Genomic DNA, 19,302 nt, shown 5'->3' with positions numbered 1-19,302 from the left:
CTGCACACAAAAAGATCCCAAGCCCAAGATCGTACCCAGGACCTTTCTAACATGTCCACTGTAAAGGACACTGCTTCTCAGAAAGTAAAAGTTGAAAGACATTAGACTGAACATTATTGTTATGTTTACAAAGTAATTGTTTCTTGTTTATAACAGTGGATGTACCCGCACTATTCATTGCAATTAAAAATGTGTGTTTGTAGTAATAAATATGATTATAACATTTGATCATTTTCATGATCAAATTATCTAATCACAAACATAATGAACGACTGTTCCATTACAGTAAGTGTGTTTATCCTAAACATGCCTACCACTTTATTATACATAGAATGGCATTTCAAAGTATTTTTGTTTTGTTTGGACATATACCACGATAATATCGTATCATGGCTTTCATACCGTGATAATATCGTACTATGACATTATGATATTGTTACATCCCTAGTAACCAGTCAGGTAAATAGAATACATTATATCAGTGGTTCTCAAATGGGGGTATGCGTACCCCTGGGGGTACTTGAAGGTATGCCAAGGGGTACGTGAAGTTTTTTTTTAATATTCTAAAAATAGCTACAATTCAAAAATCCTTTATAAATATATTTATTGAATAATACTTCCAACAAAATACGAATGTAATAAACTGTGAAAAGAAATGCAACAATGCAATATTTAGTGTTGACAGCTAGATTTTTTGTGACATGTTCCATAAATATTGATGTTAAACATTTATTTTTTTGTGAAGAAATGTTTAGAATTAAATTCATGAATCCAGATGGATCTCTATTACAATCCCCAAAGAGGGCAGTTTAAGTTGATGATAACTTCTTTATAGGGCTGGGCGATATGTCAGTATAAACGATATATCGCAGGTTTGTCTCTGTGTGATATAGAAAATGTCTATATAGTAATATTTGATTATATGTTCTCCCACTGTTGCTTTTAGCTGTGTGCATTACATTACTGGCGTTTCTCACTTCTTCTTGTCTCCTTCTCACGGAGACATAAAACAAGCCCGCCTTCTTACATACGTCACATACTGTTGCGCATGTAGCGTCATACGCTCTCGCCGATAGCCACGTTAGCATGGCTAGCGTTAGCTGAGGCAGGTCAAGTTGCTTTTAGCTGCGTGCATTACATTACTGGCGTTTCTCACTCCTTCTCGTCTCCTTCTCACGGAGACGTAAAACAAGCCTGCCTTCTTACATACGTCACATACTCTCGCAAGTGTAGCGTCATACGCTCTCGCCGACCAGAGAGGTATAGCAGGGGCCATAGAGGTCGGGTGCATAGTGAGCTGGGCGGCAGCCGAAGGCGGGGCACTTGGCGGTCCAATCCTCGGCTACAGAAGCTAGCTCTTGGGACGTGGAACGTCACCTCACTGGGGGGGAAAAGAGCCTGAGCTAGTGCGCGAAGTAGAGAAGTTCCGGCTGGATAGAGTCGGACTCACTTCGACGCACAGCAAGGGCTCTGGAACCACTTCTCTCGAGAGGGACTGGACCCTCTTCCACTCTGGCGTTGCCGACAGGGAGAGGCGACGGGCTGGGGTGGCAATTCTGGTTGCCCCCCGGCTTAAAGCCTGCACGTTGGAGTTCAACCCAGTGGACGAAAGGGTAGCCTCCCCCCGCCTTCGGATGGGGGGACGGGTCCTGACTGTTGTTTGTGCTTACGCACCAAACAGCAGTTCAGAGTACCCACCCTTTTTGGGAACACTCGAGGGAGTACTGGAAAGTGCTCCCCCGGGTGATTCCCTTGTCCTACTGGGGGACATCAACGCTCATGTTGGCAACAACAGTGAAACCTGGAGAGGTGTGATTGGGAAGAATGGCCGCCCGGATCTGAACCCGAGTGGTGTTTTGTTATTGGACTTTTGTGCTCGCCACAATTTGTCCATTACAAACACCATGTTCAAACATAAGGGTGTCCATATGTGCACTTGGCACCAGGACACCATAGGCCGCAGTTCCATGATCGACTTTGTAGTTGTGTCATCGGATTTGCGGCCTTATGTTTTGGACACTCGGGTGAAGAAAGGGGCGGAGCTTTCTACCGATCACCACCTGGTGGTGAGTTGGCTGCGATGGTGGGGGAGGATGCCGGACCGACCTGGCAGGCCCAAACGCATTGTGAGGGTCTGCTGGGAACGTCTGGCAGAGTCTCCTGTCAGAGAAAGTTTCAATTCCCACCTCCGGAAGAACTTCGAACATGTCACGAGGGAGGTGCTGGACATTGAGTCCGAGTGGACCATGTTCCGCACCTCTATTGTCGAGGCGGCTGATCGGAGCTGTGGCCGCAAGGTAGTTGGTGCCTGTCGGGGCGGCAATCCTAAAACCCCTTGGTGGACACCAGCGGTGAGGGATGCCGTCAAGCTGAAGAAGGACTCCTATCGGGTCCTTTTGGCTCATAGGACTCCGGAGGCAGTGGACAGGTACCGACAGGCCAAGCGGTGTGCGGCTTCAGCGGTCGCTGAGGCAAAAACTCGGACATGGGAGGAGTTCGGAGAAGCCATGGAAAACGACTTACGGACGGCTTCGAAGCGATTCTGGACGACCATCCGCCGCCTCAGGAAGGGGAAGCAGTGCACTATCAACACCGTGTATGGTGCGGATGGTGTTCTGCTGACCTCAACTGCGGATGTTGTGAATAGGTGGAAGGAATACTTCGAAGACTTCCTCAATCCCACCAACACGTCTTCCTATGAGGAAGAGGTGCCTGGGGAATCTGTGGTGGACTCTCCTATTTCTGGGGCTGAGGTCGCTGAGGTTGTTAAAAAGCTCCTCGGTGATCCGTCCGGAGTTCCTCAAGGCTCTGGATGCTGTGGGGCTGTCTTGGTTGACAAGACTCTGCAGCATCGCGTGGACATCGGGGGCGGTACCTCTGGATTGGCAGACCGGGGTGGTGGTCCCTCTCTTTAAGAAAGGGGGACCGGAGGGTGTGTTCCAACTATCGTGGGATCACACTCCTCAGCCTTCCCGGTAAGGTTTATTCAGGTGTACTGGAGAGGAGGCTACGCCGGATAGTCGAACCTCGGATTCAGGAGGAGCAGTGTGGTTTTCGTCCTGGTCGTGGAACTGTGGACCAGCTCTATACTCTCGGCAGGGTTCTTGAGGGTGCATGGGAGTTTGCCCAACCAGTCTACAAGGCATTCGACCGTGTCCCTCGGGAAGTCCTGTGGGGAGTGCTCAGAGAGTATGGGGTATCGGACTGTCTTATTGTGGCGGTCCGCTCCCTGTACGATCAGTGCCAGAGCTTAGTCCGCATTGCCGGCAGTAAGTCGAACACATTTCCAGTGAGGGTTGGACTCCGCCAAGGCTGTCCTTTGTCACCGATTCTGTTCATAACTTTTATGGACAGCATTTCTAGGCGCAGTCAAGGCGTTGAGGGGTTCCTATTTGGTGGCCGCAGGATTAGGTCTCTGCTTTTTGCATATGATGTGGTCCTGATGGCTTCATCTGACCGGGATCTTCAGCTCTCACTGGATCGGTTTGCAGCCGAGTGTGAAGCGACCGGAATGAGAATCAGCACCTCCAAGTCCGAGTCCATGGTTCTCGCCCGGAAAAGGGTGGAGTGCCATCTCCGGGTTGGGGAGGAGACCCTGCCCCAAGTGGAGGAGTTCAAGTACCTAGGAGTCTTGTTCACGAGTGAGGGAAGAATGGATCGTGAGATCAACAGGCGGATCGGTGCGGCGTCTTCAGTAATGCGGACGTTGTACCGATCCGTTGTGGTGAAGAAGGAGCTGAGCCGGAAGGCAAAGCTCTCAATTTACCGGTCGATCTACGTTCCCATCCTCACCTATGGTCATGAGCTTTGGGTCATGACCGAAAGGATAAGATCACGGGTACAAGCGGCCGAAATGAGTTTCCTCTGCCGTGTGGCGGGGCTCTCCCTTAGAGATAGGGTGAGAAGCTCTGCCATCCGGGAGGAGCTCAAAGTAAAGCCGCTGCTCCTCCACATCGAGAGGAGCCAGATGAGGTGGTTCGGGCATCTGGTCAGGATGCCACCCGAACGCCTCCCTAGGGAGGTGTTTAGGGCACGTCCATCCGGTAGGAGGCCACGGGGAAGACCCAGGACACGTTGGGAAGACTATGTCTCCCGGCTGGCCTGGGAACGCCTCGGGATCCCCCGGGAAGAGCTAGACAAAGTGGCTGGGGAAAGGGAAGTCTGGGTTTCCCTGCTTCGGCTGTTGCCCCCGCGACCCGACCCCGGATAAGCGGAAGAAGATGGATGGATGGATTAAGGGTACTGAATACAGGATTGTTATTGTTCCGTGGGATATTGAGAATTGTTTTCCTTCTATTATTTACAGTACATCTCTTTCATCCTTTAGCCCTGGATACAACAGTGGTTAAAGCGTCACTGATGCGCTTCTGGTTGGCTCTTATTTTGCAATGCTGGAAATGCACTGGCTCCGAGAGAGGATTGGCAACTCACTTCAACCAATCAAATCTTTCATAGAAGTATTTCCCCTCCCACTTCCTCGCACAGTCGCAGACGCTGTCCTCAGTTATTTATATACAGGCATAGAATCAAACAAATGTAAAAAAGTAATCTAAAATGTTTGGAAAAATCCCCATGTAACACGTCTAAATAATCAAATAAATTACACTGTCAAGTTGTGGTTGTCGATCAAAAGGATACACTTACATGATGAATTAGTCAATCGTAATGTGTCACTCACCCACTCTTGGAAGGTCTGTTTATGTTTATTTCCGCCCCAACTCCATCGCTGTGGTATCAACTAAATAAAAACAAGTTATTAGGGACAAGAGGGAAAACAACGTCCGCTCGTCCAGGTTGCTCGCTCCTTTTCTTGGGCTATAGCTGAACTATAAGTCATTTCCATGTAGCAAGAAGGAGGCGATACAAGAAGAGTCCACATGGGAATAAAAGGCAGAAAGTTGCAGCCGAACCTACCTCGTACTCCTCCAGCTCCTCCACCAGCATCTACCGACACACACAAGGACTCAACGTTAGCTGCTAGCGCTCGGCCGTTCTAATCGGGGAACCACACCGCCGCTAACGGTGATTATCGTGCGTATTTTCGAGTTACCTGTGCTGCTTTTTGACAGGGTCCAGATTGCAGAAACCTGGCAATGAGGTAATAAAGTTCTGAAACGAAAGAGGGGTGTGGGTTAGCCTGTGTTGTTACCGTTGAGCTAATGCTAACTTAGCTCGCTAACTGAGACGTGAATTTACAACCAAATGTGTAAATCCTGTGGCACTCACCGCATTCTATCTGGGAAAACGCTTCCTTTGTCATGACTTAATAGGAAAGGCGGCATTAAGACGAACTGATGTTTTGGCTCGCTCGTTAGCCACCGGCTAGCTAGTAGCTAGTCGTGTGTAGCTAAGGAGGCTAACGTTAGTGACTGGCCTCCTCTCCCAGGTTAGTCGATGGCCAACACGGCCCTTTGTGATAGCGCCCTCTAGTGAGGAGATGGCGACGTTGAACGTTTTGTTTATCTTTGAAGAACATGAGAAATGCAGCAAACTAAAGCCCAGTTTCATCTCAATAAATGAGAGGTTTTTTTTGAAGAATACATTTGCATCAGTAAATCGAAAAAGTAAAGATGGTATTGAATGGTCACCTATGGTCATGAGCTTTGGGTCATGACCGAAAGGATAAGATCACGGGTACAAGCGGCCGAAATGAGTTTCCTCCGCCGGGTGGCGGGGCTCTCCCTTAGAGATAGGGTGAGAAGCTCTGCCATCCGGGAGGAACTCAAAGTAAAGCCGCTGCTCCTTCACATCGAGAGGAGCCAGATGAGGTGGTTCGGGCATCTGGTCAGGATGCCACCCGAACGCCTCCCTAGGGAGGTGTTTAGGGCACGTCCAGCTGGTAGGAGGCCACGGGGAAAACCCAGGACACGTTGGGAAGACTATGTCTCCCGGCTGGCCTGGGAACGCCTCGGGATCCCCTGGGAAGAGCTAGACGAAGTGGCTGGAGAGAGGCAAGTCTGGGCTTCCCTGCTTAGGCTGCTGCCCCCACGACCCGACCTCGGATAAGCGGAAGATGATGGATGGATGGATGGATGGTATTGAATGGATTTACTACACATTGTGAAATTGTTTTTAAATGTATTTCTCAATTTCATAATATTTCTGATGATTATTGCTTAGTGCAAATAAAACATCCAAATAATTTTGTATTAAAGTACAACTTTGTAAACTGATTGGAGCTTTAATCGGCAAATTAACTACAAAACATATATATATATATATATATATATATATATATATATGTATATGTATATGTATGTATGTATATGTGTCCTAATTGGATTATCCAGAGAATAGTGCTCGATACCGTGGTAGAGCGCAAAATGTATGTGTGGGAAAAATCACAAGACTACTTCATCTCTACAGAACTGTTTCATGAGGCGTTCCCTCAATCGTCAGGAGGGAACAATTGAGGGAACCTCTCATGAAACAGTTCTGTAGAGATGAAGTATTCTTGTGATTTTTCCCACACATACATATATATATATATACATATAGGTATATGTATAAATGTAACAGGGTCAATTATGTCTTGTAAATAATGTATTTTCCAATGTTTTATTATTGTTACAGTTACACAAAATATGTGAGTTACATGTAAATACCTGAATGTTGTTTGATGTTTTGTCAATGTGGAACCATTGTCTCGTTGTCCCTCCTACTGCAATAATAACTGTGACACCTGTCTTTTTATATGCGTTGGACACTCCTTCCAACTTCCCTTTTTGTCTACGATAACAGTAGAGGTAGGCGTCCATGCGACGACAGAAAATGTTTTGTCTTGTTAAGAACTTCAATTCATTTCTTGTTCATTATTATATTTGTGTAGTGGCTCGACGATTGCAGAAAGTTTTTGATGACAATTGTGTTCTGTATTATCAGGTATGTTTTTATTTGTGTATGTAACTACGCCCTTTTTGTCTACGATAACGGGAGAGGGGCTCGACGATGGCAGAAAGTTTTTGATGACAATTGTGTTCTGTATTATCAGTAAAGTGCAGCTGAGAAACCCATGGTGTCGGTCGTCTTCCATAAATCACACAGAACGCAGAGGAAAAGACCACCGGTTACAAATGTATATGTATATATATGTATATAAAAATTTAAATTCGGGCAGCTCGGTGTAGGAGGGGTTAGTGCGTCTGCCTCACAATACGCCTGGGATCTTTCAGTGTGGAGTTTGCATGTTCTCCCCGTGACTGCGTGGGTTCCCTCCGGGTACTCCGGCTTCCTCCCACTTCCAAAGACATGCACCTGGGGATAGGTTGATTGGCAACACTAAATGGTCCCTAGTGTGTGAATGTTGTCTGTCTATCTGTGTTGGCCCTGTGTTGAGGTGGCGATTTGTCCAGGGTCTACCCCGCCTTCCACCCGATTGTAGCTGAGATAGGCACCAGCGACCCCAAAGGGAATAAGCGGTAGAAAATGGATGGATGGATATAATCTAAATTCATATAAAAATATTGAATATAATAATGGTCATCCATCCATCCATTTCCTACCGCTTGTTCCTTGCGGGGTTGCTGGAGCCATAGGCGCTGATCTACATTTCTGCCAGTGTGTGCTCTATGTGTGTGTGTACTTAAAAAAAAAAACGTTCAGCAAAGTTAGTTTCTCACATGATTTGTGGCATTATTATTTTGTAAAACGGACCAAACTTGCCACAGGAATACCGACAAGATTAAAAAAATAATTTTAAAGATTGAAAGTTGCCATCAATCCCACGTGGGTGCTCGGCATCGGCGCCTCTGGCTTTGATTGATTGATTGAAACTTTTATTAGTAGATTGCACAGTACAATACACATTCCGTACAATTGACCACTAAATGGTAAGAACCGAATAAGTTTTTCAACTTGTTTAAGTCGGGGTCCACGTTAATCAATTAATGGTAGAAGGGCTGGAGCCTATCCCACCTGCACATGGGTGGAAGGCGGAGTACACCATGGACGAGTCCTTTTTTAAATTAATTTATTTGGATAAACCCATATATTGCATATATTTGGGATTTAGATATACTTCGATCAGGGTTTTATGCGGCCGATTTTGATACCGATCATCCATGAGTGAGATCGGCAAATACTGATCAAATGTATTAACTTTAAAAAATATATTTGATTTAGGGTGAGTGCTATTGAAAGTTTAACAATACCAACACAATATTTAAACTACTTCCTTATACTTTGTTTTTGTAATTGCCTGAGTAAAAAAAGTAAATAGTACACAATTACCTATTATCTACTACTTTTTTAAAGTAATTTAACATTACCTAAAAAATAGATTTTAAGAAAATGTAGATATCGACTTAATCACTTTATACCGATCAAATACTGATATTACCCTTGGTGTTGAAACCACCAGTTTATAAAACGGTTAGCCCTCTTACATGTTGTGGACTGACTGACTATGCTGACACACCAACAGTTGTTGTTATATTATCCTGTCTCGAGACTTTAATAATCTACTTGTTCATCATATATCTGCTTCCTTTCTGCTGAAACACAGTTCCATCCACACTTAAACTTTACTAAGTACCTATTTCTTTGTGTTGTTTAAAGCTAGCTTAGCGGTTAGCTTAGCTATTAGCATGCCTGTTCCTGGCATGTTTAACATGTTTAGCTTTGTCCTGCTTGATAATACTTAACATAGAAATGCAGTTCATCTGGCGCAATGGAGGTGATTATTATTAGTTTAGGGGAGCGGCTCCACACTTTCTATGGAGACGCATAATTAGCTGCTAGCTGCTTGTCAGCCGGGGTACTGAAAATAAAAATGGCATCAGTCAGAGGGGATCAGCGTTCGTGATCGGCATTTAAATACATTTATCGGCAATTGTAATTATGTGCTGTTTCACAAAAATCATCCGATACTACATCCCTAATTCAGATATACTAAGTATATTGAATATTCATCCATTTTTTAAACCGCCTCCTTGAGGTCACAGGTAAGGTGGATCTTGGAATCTATTCCATCTGACTTTGGGCAAGTGGTGGGTTACACCCTGGACTGGTCACCAGTCAAGCGGGGCACATAAAGAAAAACAATCAATCAATGTTTATTTATATAGCCCTAAATCACAAGTGTCTCAAAGGGCTGCAAGAACCACAACGACATCCTCAGTACAGAGCCCACATAAGGGCAAGGAAAAACGCACCCCAGTGGGACGTCGGTGACAGTGACAATGATGACTATGAGAAACCTTGGAGAGGACCGCATATGTGGGCAACCCCCCCTCCCACCTAGGGGAGACCAAAAGCAATGGATGTCGAGCGGGTCTAACATGATATTGTGAATGTCCAGTCCATAGTGGATCCAACATAACGGTGAGAGTCCAGTCCAAAGTGGATTCAATATAGTAGCGAGAGTCCCGTCAATAGTGGAGCCAACAGAAAACCATCCCAAGCGTAGGCGGATCAGCAGCGCAGAGATGTCCCCAACCGATGCACAGGCGAGCGGTCCATCCTGGGTCCCGACTCTGGACAGCCAGTACTTCATCCATGGCCACCGGACCTGTGTCCCCCCGCCCTCCTTCCATAAGGGAGAGGGGGGCAGAGGAGAAAAAGAAAAGAAAAACGGCAGATCAACTGGTCTAAAAAGGGGGTCTATTTAAAGGCTAGAGTATACAAATTACTTTTAAGATGAGACTTATATGCTTCTACTGAGGTAGCATCTCGAACTGTTACCGGGAGGGCATTCCAGAGTACTGGAGCCCAAATGGAAAACGCTCTATAGCCCGCAGACTTTTTTGGGGCTCTGGGAATCACTAATAAGCCGGAGTCCTTTGAGCGCAGATTTCTTGCCGGGACATATGGTACAATACAATCGGCAAGATAGGCTGGCGCTAGAACGTGTAATATTTTATACATAAGTAGTAAAACCTTAAAGTCACATCTTAAGTGCACAGGAAGCCAGATCAGGTGAGCCAGTACAGGCGTAATATGATCAAACTTTCTTGTTCTTGTTAAAAATCTAGCAGCCACATTTTGTACCAACTGTAATCTTTTAATGCTAGATATAGGGAGACCCGGGAATAATACGTTACAGTAATCGAGACGAGACGTAACAAACGCATGGATAATGATCTCAGCGTCGCTAGTGGACCACCATTGTATATATTTTTTGTAAGTATGGTATTTATGTCAACCAATGATTTATGTCAGTCAGCACACTTAAACATATAAGTAGAAGTGTTATGTATGTTCCTATTATTTGTAAGTTTGTCTACGACCCATTAAGTAGACGGCACGGAGCTATTTCTTAGCGTGTCTTTATTTCAGTCGCACTTCAATACAACGACACAACATCCGGGTTCCCATCATGCATTGCTTACAACTACGGCAAGTTGCGATGTCCAAAAACATAACAAGAAGTGATACGATTACCAAATGTGTACAAGGTATGAATGGATGTGTGAGTACAACATTAAACTTCTCCTTCAGCCCACCTGGGTGTTTTTGGGAGGTGTGTTGTGAAGCAAATAGACTGTTAAGATGTTCTGCGTGCACATACACTGTGTGTTCACTCCCTCTCTTCAGTGGATAGAAAAAGGACATTCTCTTCAATGGCATACACAGTGGGTTGTCCAGTAATTGGTGCCTGGAAGGCGTAGGATGTTCTGTAACACCAATCAGTTGCAACACATACACACACAAACTTTTGGTTCTGATGTGTCAAGCCATGAACGCCTCAAGACTCCTGACCCGTCTTTCCTGGTATATAGCACAGCGACACCAGGGAGACTTTGGAGTAGTGAGCTTGGGCCTCCGTGGATCCGACTTTAGACATCTCATAATAATTGTAGTGCCCATTGAAGTGAGAGACAAAGTCAACACCTTGAACACTTTGTCTTAATCCTAAAAGGCATTCCTGGGCCGTTTTTAAAAATGTGACACTGCTTTATATACACACACTGGCTTTATGTAGGTCAGGGCTTTCCAAAGTGCGGCATGGGGGCCATATGCTGCACACAGATCCTTTTTTAATAGCCTGAAACACATTCTCCAAAAATACAGTACAAAAAAACAGCAAAAATGCAAGGAGAAGAAGCTATTATGTTGATGACACTTAAGCCTTTTTTTGTGCAAAATAAAGAATTAAAAAGTACACCCAACATCTTTTGTTTGGTTTGATACTAGGGTCTACATGGACAAAGAAAAAAGCATTACTACTAATGTAAACAATATATGCGTGTCAAACATGCCATAACGCATGGATACTTGGAACCTTGAGGAACACTACTAGTATACAGTGCATCCGGAAAGTATTCACTCTTCCCACATTTTGTTATTTTACAGATGTATTCCAATGGAAAAATCATCTTTGTTTTCAAAATTCTACAGACAATACCCCATAATGACAATGTGATTTTTTTATTTTTTTAAATTTTGGAATATATATTAAAAATTGTGTGTATATTACATACGTATTTAAAGCTGATCTCCCAGTTCCTGTCCCTGAAAAACATCCACACAGCATGATGCTGACACCACCATGCTTCACTGTAGGGATGGTATTGGCCTGATGATGAGCGGTGCCTGGTTTACTCCAAACATAAAGCCTGGAATTCACGCCAAATAGTTTATTCTTTATTTTGTCAGACAATATAGTTTAGTTTCTCATGGTCTGAGAGTCTTTCAGGTGTATTTTGGCCAACTTTTTACTCAGAAATGGCTTCTGTCTCGCCACTATACCATACAGGCCCGATAGGTGGATTGCTGCAGAGATGGATGTCCTCCTGGAAAGTTCTCCTCTCTACAGAATAATTCTGTAGCTTTGATTAAGTGACCATTGGGTTCTTGGTCACCTCCCTGACTATAGACTAAGATGAAAGCTGCAATGTACAAGCTTGTGGTATTGTCTTTAAAAAGACTTGAGGCTGTAACTTTTGCCAAAGGTGCATCAAGCTGTGGATACTTATCTACACTTTTTTTTTTTTTTAATACATTTGCAAAATTAAAACAAAAACATTTTACATTGTCATTATGGGTTATTGTCTGTGAAGTTTTGAGAACAAAAATGAACTTATTCTATTTTTTAATAAAGCTGTAGCATAACAAAATGTGAAGCGCTGTGAATACTTTCCAAATGCACTGGATCTTATGAAGTTGAACAAATGACTACTGACTTCATCTGAACAAAACAACCTACAACAACACCTTAGTTCAGGGTTAGGGAACTTATGGCTCTCGAGCCAGATGTGGCTCTTTTGGTGACTGCATCTGGCTCTCAGATAAATCTTAGCTGACATTGCTTAACACGATAAGTAATGAATGATTCCGCTGGTAAAAATAACGTTCAAAATATAAGACATTCTCATGCATTTTAATCCATTCATCCGTTTTCTACTGCACATGTTCAAAAAGTCTCATTAACAGTAAGAATAATGTATTTATTATTGGTTAGCTTTAGAATAGCAATGTTGTTAAAAAGAATAAGAGACTTATTATACTCAAAAAATGTTGGTCTTACCTAAAAATGCACGCATTTAGTCGTATTCAGCGTTTAAAAATATTATATAGCTCCCATGGAAATACATTTTAAAATATTTGGCTTTCATGGATCTCACAGCCAAAAAGGTTCCCAACCCCTGCCTTAGTTACATATATCACATTACAAAAAAAATGTAATTACCAAAAAGGAGAGGACTTAAAGAGATGCCTTGAGGAATGCCTCGGTTATGTTAATCAAAAGTTTGAACCCCAGAGTTCTATGTTTGCAAGCAAGGTTAAAATGTCAATGAAAGGATCTGGCAATGTGTTTACTGTGTTCCAAGTTCCTCTAGAGGCACTCTAGTGTTTTAGGAATTTGCTGCAAAAATGTTTGTCTCCCAAGTTTTAATTAAGTTTTTATGGCGTCATTCCTGGGCTGGATTTGGCATAAATCATCTCTATTGTTATTATTATAGGTGATAATCAGGTTATTGTGGAGGTAAGATGTTCCCTGCTGTGGCCAGCTACATATGTATGCCTTGTTACTATAACAAGGCATACGTATGTATGCAAAAAATTAATCTTTTGAACATCTTAAATCTAGTGTCTCAGATCACAAGTCCTGGTTCTCTCCACCTCTCCTTTTAAGTTGTATGCCTATGTTTTCTAAATTCTTCGACACAATTATTACTGTTTTTGCTGATATTTGTGCCTCTTGTGGACAAATAGTTTTTTTAATTGAATTGGGTGCTTCCTTTGGGCGCACACTCTAATTCACAATACCGTGTTGTTTTTACCCCTATGTTGCCATCATGCCCCAGAAGATGTCAAGAATGAAATGACACTACAATAATGGCACTTATTTCAATGTATAGTACAATACTGACTTGGAAACCAGTTACGGCTTCAATTGAGCCCAGATATTTTGTGAACTGTAAACATCTGTCGCACAGTTATTTTTCCATCAGCACAAGCAAACACATGTTTTGTGTTATTGCACAGTGATACATTGTCCACATGTGTAAATAACTTCCAGAGACGTGTTCTTACGTTTGAATTAGACCTTCCCCACTCTCTCCGGACCTTCAGATTATGTGTTTTTGTCCACAGGGCTGATTACTGCATTGAAATTATTGGACAATCTGTAAAAAACATTTGTGTATCTTTAATGTAGTTCTAAATTATTTTTATGGATTTTGTTTCTGCATGTTGCTAGTTTGCTATGCCAGCAATATCTACATCATGTTTAAAAAATATATTTTTAAAATAAAATACATTAACACTTGTGCACCATAATAAAAACAACAGAAAAAACTTTTATGTTGCTGATTTTTAAAATAAAAACCATTACAATAATAAGGTAATTCCCTCTCTTAAGTTACCTATACCTAGCTACATGTAAAATGTTTTTAAAAACTTCGGAACTAAATAATATATCCCTTCTTTCTGATAAAGATGACTTGCAGGTATTTTGTTTTAAATGTTTGTATTCAATAAAAAAAAAAAGAAGACTCTTAAAGGACATTGCTGCTTCTAAGTTTTAGCTACAGTAGCTGCCTATGTTTGAAAACAAACAAACACAAAAAAAAACAGTACTGGGAATAAAACAAGTATTGATGTCTTAACTTTAAAAGTCAGATCTATAAAACAGACATTTGATTAAGGTTACATGTTAGTTACGTGTTTAAAGTTAATATCTGCTGCTATAGCCAGCCAGCCAGGCACGGCTACAAACATCTTTTCCTAAATTGGAAATATAGTAATTTGCATTCGAGTTCTTGTTTCGTCTCTAAAAAATAGGACATTTTTGAGTAACATGAAATACATGTAAAAGGTGACTGAGTTTTAGCTTTTTACAGCAACAAAAATGTGTTTATTAAGGGGAACAGAATAACTTGACATTTTATATATAGGATGTATAGTATATATATATATATATATATATATATATATATATATATATATATATATATATATATATATATATATATATATTTATATCCATCCATCCATCCATTTACTACCGCTTATTCCTTTTTGGGGTCGCGGGGGGCGCTGGCGCCTATCTCAGCTACAATCGGGCGGAAGGTATATATATATATATATATATATATATATATACATACATAGTAAAAATCTTAAAATATTATTCATCCTTTGTTTATTTCTCCTTTGGACAAAACAAATGTGTTACTTTTTGTATTTTGTGTCGCTTGTTCACTGAAAAAAATTATATTCAAAAAAGAGTGTCTGTTTTCTCAGTATTTGTAATATGATTTCCCTATCCAATGAATACATAAATATTATTTTTTTTTAAATGGTACTATACATTAGTAATGTATTAACAATTACGAGGACATTTGGGTTTTTTTTTTTGAAAGGTGAAACATTTCCCAGTGTATTGGGTAAAGTAGGTAAATGTGTGTAAAAATGTGATTGTTATATCATCGTCAACGCCTGACGCTCACACACAAACTTGTTAGAGTCCAGTGGGCAGGGCTAAGCGGTGTCCTCTCCGCCACAAATGTTCACGCAGTCTTCATGCGAGAGTTCACTAGTTCAGCCGCACCGCGCACTCTAGGAGCTTTCCTGTCTCATATTCTTGTTCACTTTGGGTTGGATGTCGTTTTGATTGAACAATAGACGTGATGGTTTCATCTTTGGGCAACTTTTTTTTGGAAAGAAAGGACATCTGTTTTGTGTCGTCGCCTACAGCTTCTACGTCTTTGACTTGCATTTCACACACGCCAGGTAAGAGCCTTCACTGCACTTTTCATACTTGGGAAAAGTCGTCTAGTTTTGTTTTCCTGGAGCGCTGGCTCACTTTTCCCACACGTCACACGTCACCTCCGCAAAGTGAATATTATGTGACATTTTGTGAAATCCTTCAATACTTGGTTGGGGAAATCCTGGATAACTTCCATGGATGACACTACCGTGGTACATCGGTTTGAGGCGAACATTTTCGCCTAAAATATGTCTCATTATTATTGTTTAATTTGCTCAAAACTATTTGTAAACACACTGAAATGTATTAACCAAGTTTTATTTCTATAACGTTATTCTTAATTATTAAGTCAGTTAGCAATTAGCGTGCTAACTGCTTTTCTGTGAAATGCGCAGAATCACCAAGTTTTTAAATATGCAGTAATCAATCACGGTTTTGCAATGAAACGATAATAATTGCGTTTTTTCCATTTCACCGGTTACATCGCTTCGTTGGTCCATACATGTTTTCCATTATTCCGTTTTCTACCGCTTGTCCCTTTCCGGGGGGGGGGAGAGGAATGCTGGAGCCTAGCCCAGCGGGTTACACCCTGGACAAGTCGCCATCTCATCGCAGGGCCAACACAGATAGACAGACAACATTCACACTCACATTCAGTATGGTGGTGCTGGGGTTAGTGTATGTGCCTCATTATTAAAACGTTTGGAGTTCAATTCCGGGCTCGGGATGTTTCTGTGTGGAATTTGCGTGTTCCCCTGGGTACTCCAAAAACAAGCACCTGGGGATAGGTTGATTGGCAACACTAAATTAGCCCTAGTGTGGGAATGAATGCGAGTTGCTTCGTTGGTGACTCTGTTTTATGCTTTTTTTGTTGAGTAGGTTGCATAAAAAGTCACCATAGGGCTAAAGAAAGTTGCAAGTGTCGGTGTTCTATCAAATTGAGCTGCTTTGTCAAAAAGAGCTACAGGCGCATCAATGCTAAAGTTGTCCTCGTAACAAATTATAAGCGAAGTCAAATATTTTGTGTGGACTGGCCCTGTGTAAATCTTGTCACTTGCGCTACAAGTAGGTAACTATTTTAAATACGGTAAGATTTATTTAATTGTGTTTTCTGACAAGTAAGACACTGACAGCGTCAGGAAATTCACATTGTATATTATTGGACAATAAGCAAATCATGTAGACCTAAGATTCTCTAACTGTGGGACTCCAAACAATCACTTAAATATAATACATTTGATTTAATTCATTATTTAAATATAGTGTGTAATTTTCCTATAGGCTTCACGGTGGAAGAGGGGTTAGTGCGTCTGCCTCACAATACGAAGGTCCTGCAGTCCTGGGTTCAAATCCAGGCTCGGGATCTTTCTGTGTGGAGTTTGCATGTTCTCCCCGTGAATGCGTGGGTTCCCTCCGCGTACTCCGGCTTCCTCCCACTTCCAAAGACATGCACCGGTTGATTGGCAACACTAAATGGTCCCTAGTGTGTGAATGTTGTCTATCTGTGTTGGCCCTGCAATGAGATGGCGACTTGTCCAGGGAGTACACCGACTTCCGCCCGATTGTAGCTGAGATAGGCGCCAGCGCCCCCCGCGACCCCGAAAGGGAATAAGCGGTAGAAAATGGATGGATGGAATTTTCCTATAGTCAATCACTGAGTTACTGTTCAAGCTGTGTGTGATGCTATAGTGGCCAAAAATATGAATTATAGTTTTTAGATAAAACATCTGCCTTTGTTTTAATGAATATTTAGGCCCTCTATGCTACTGTATTTTAATGTTGGTCATTATGGTGATACTTGGTATAAAAAGTTTGAGAGTTTAAACAGGACTAACAACTGTTAGCTTTTTTCGACGAAGCGGCTCATTTTGACAGAACACCGGCACTTTGGGAAAGAAGGTGAGAAACACTATTGAATGTAAGAAATAACCCTAACAAAAGGTGCATTTCGTGTGGCTTCTTCTCCGCTCCCTCTCACCGCTCATTGCAATCTTCGCTAACAAGAGTCCATTTCTTTTACCATTTTTTTGTATCGTCTTTCATTTTCAAAATGTTTCGCCGCAAATGAAGCATTTTCCAGCCAAACAATGGGTAAACAAACTAAATATATCAATACTACAGTATATTGGCCCCTAGAGGAGACCAAACCACTGATTGGCTCAGCATCAGGAAGCATTACTATATCGGAACAAAAGAGTAAAGGTAAATAAAGAGTGTAATTTCATGTCCAAAGGGCTCTTATTATGTTGAAAAGCATATAAAGGTGGTGTTAAACAGGTTTTTGTATCCTCTAGCTAAGAAAAGACTCGATTTCTAATGAATGATTTGTACTATATATTTTTCTTCTACTTTTTATTACAGCAATAAACGATTAATAACAAAATATGTAAAGACAAGTATACATACAAAATATGTCTTGGGGTTTTATATTAACAAGGCTATATCTTCCTGAGAACCAGCATTTGTTTAGGGTCTGGCTCTCAGGAATTCTATATCTGGAGCCATTTTTGCCAGCTTGCTGAGGTTGGCCCCGGGAGTAGCAGCAACAGCAGTGAATAGTAATGAGGAAGGATGTGTGCTGACAGCTGAGCGGGTTGAGATGGGTCGCTCCATGGCTGACTCAAGTGGGCTATTCAACGCACCATATGCTCCTTTTACATCATGCTGCTAAAACATTTGGGCCAGCAGCCTCATGACCCGACCGCTATCTCTACCGGTGCTTATCTGCAAGACAGAGCAACAAGTCAGACCAGATGACTCTAAAGCAGGGATCAACAACGCAGTGCCCGCGGGCACCAGGTAGCCCGTAAGGACCAGATGAGTCACCCGATGGCCTGTTCTAAAAATAGTTCAAATAGCAGCACTTACCAGTGAGCTGCCTCTATTTTTTGAATTTTATTTATTTACTAGCAAGCTGGTCTCGCTTTGCTCGACATTTTTAATTCTAAGAGAGACAAAACTCAAATAGAATTTGAAGATCCAAGAACATATTTTAAATACTTGGTCTTCACTTGTTTAAAGAAATTAATTTATTTTTTTCACTTTGCTTCTTATAACTTTCAGAAAGACAATTTTAGATAAAAAAATACAACCTTAAAAAAGGATTTTAGGATTTTTAAACACATAGACCTTTTTATCTTTTAAATTCCTTCCTCTTCTTTCCTGACAATTTAAATCCTTGTTCAAGTAAAACTAATTTTTATTGTAAAGAATAATAAATACATTTTAATTTAATTCTTCATTTTAGCTTCTGTTTTTACGACGAAGAATATTTGTAAAATATTTCTTTAAACTTATTATGATTAAAATTCAAAAAAAATATTCTGGAAAATCTAGAAAATCTGTAGAATCAAATTGAAATCTTATTTCAAAGTTTTTTGAATTTCTTTTAAAAATGTTTGTTCTGGAAAATCTAGAAGAAATAATGATTTGTCTTTATTAGAAATATAGCTTGGTCCAATTTGTTATATATTCTAACAAAGTGCAGATTGGATTTTAACCTATTTAAAACATGTCATCAAAAGTGTTAAATTAATCTTAATCAAGAAAAATTACTAATGATGTTCCATAAATTATTTTTTTCATTTTTTCAAAAAGATTAAAAACTAGCTAGTTTTTCTCTTCTTTTTTTTGGTTGAATTTTGAATTTTAAAGAGTCGAAATTGAAGATAAACTATGTTTCAAAATTTAATCTTCATTTTTTTCGTGTTTTCTTCCCTTTTAAACGGTTCAATCAAGTGTTTTTTTCATCATTTATTCTCTATAAAAAACCTTCCGTGAAAAGAAAAAAAATGTACGACGGAATGACGGAGAGAAATACCCATTTTTTTATATATATATAGATTTATTAATTAAAGGTAAATTGAGCAAATCAGCAATTTCTGGCAATTTATTTAACTGTGTATCAAACTGATAGCCCTTCACATTAATCAGTACCCAAGAAGTAGCTCTTGGTTTCAAAAAGGTTGGTGACCCCTGCTCTAAAGTATATAAAACAAAACGTTCCAAAACTGAAAAGGCTGTTTTAACCATATGACTTAATGTCTGACATGGTTATAGCATAAATGAGGACTAGAAGTGGCACAGGAGTATAGTCCCATGATACACAAACATGTGCAATTCAACAAGAACCAAGAATGTTTTTTTGT

At 41.2% G+C, this 19,302-nt stretch overlaps 2 protein-coding genes across 9 annotated transcripts in view; one reads left to right on the top strand and one right to left on the bottom strand.

Annotated features, from left to right (window-relative positions):
• The window catches only part of LOC133550666 (bromodomain and WD repeat-containing protein 3-like), a 36,161-nt gene extending 30,746 nt beyond the window's left edge, over positions 1-5,415 (bottom strand). Inside the window, exons 1-4 of the mRNA XM_061896608.1 lie at positions 5,227-5,415; positions 5,051-5,109; positions 4,915-4,944; positions 4,679-4,738 (exon numbers count right to left, since the gene is read on the bottom strand). Of these exons, the coding sequence (XP_061752592.1) occupies positions 4,679-4,738; positions 4,915-4,944; positions 5,051-5,109; positions 5,227-5,260 (183 nt within the window). The 5' untranslated portion in view covers positions 5,261-5,415. The remainder of the gene's footprint in view (positions 1-4,678; positions 4,739-4,914; positions 4,945-5,050; positions 5,110-5,226) is intronic.
• A 9,518-nt stretch (positions 5,416-14,933) lies between these two features.
• LOC133550663 (neuronal PAS domain-containing protein 2-like) overlaps positions 14,934-19,302 on the top strand; it is a 126,929-nt gene continuing 122,560 nt past the window's right edge. For 4 of the 8 annotated variants that reach the window (XM_061896600.1, XM_061896603.1, XM_061896602.1 and 1 more), the window contains exon 1: positions 14,934-15,177. The gene's annotated coding sequence lies outside the window, so the exon portion shown is untranslated. The remainder of the gene's footprint in view (positions 15,178-19,302) is intronic. The other 4 variants (XM_061896605.1, XM_061896604.1, XM_061896599.1 and 1 more) reach the window with 1 other exon arrangement.

Source organism: Nerophis ophidion, linkage group LG04 (genome assembly GCF_033978795.1).
Source record: "Nerophis ophidion isolate RoL-2023_Sa linkage group LG04, RoL_Noph_v1.0, whole genome shotgun sequence".
In the NCBI taxonomy this organism is placed as follows: domain Eukaryota; kingdom Metazoa; phylum Chordata; class Actinopteri; order Syngnathiformes; family Syngnathidae; genus Nerophis; species Nerophis ophidion.
Note: the sequence above shows the minus strand (reverse complement) of the source record. Positions and strands in the feature narration are given on the sequence as shown.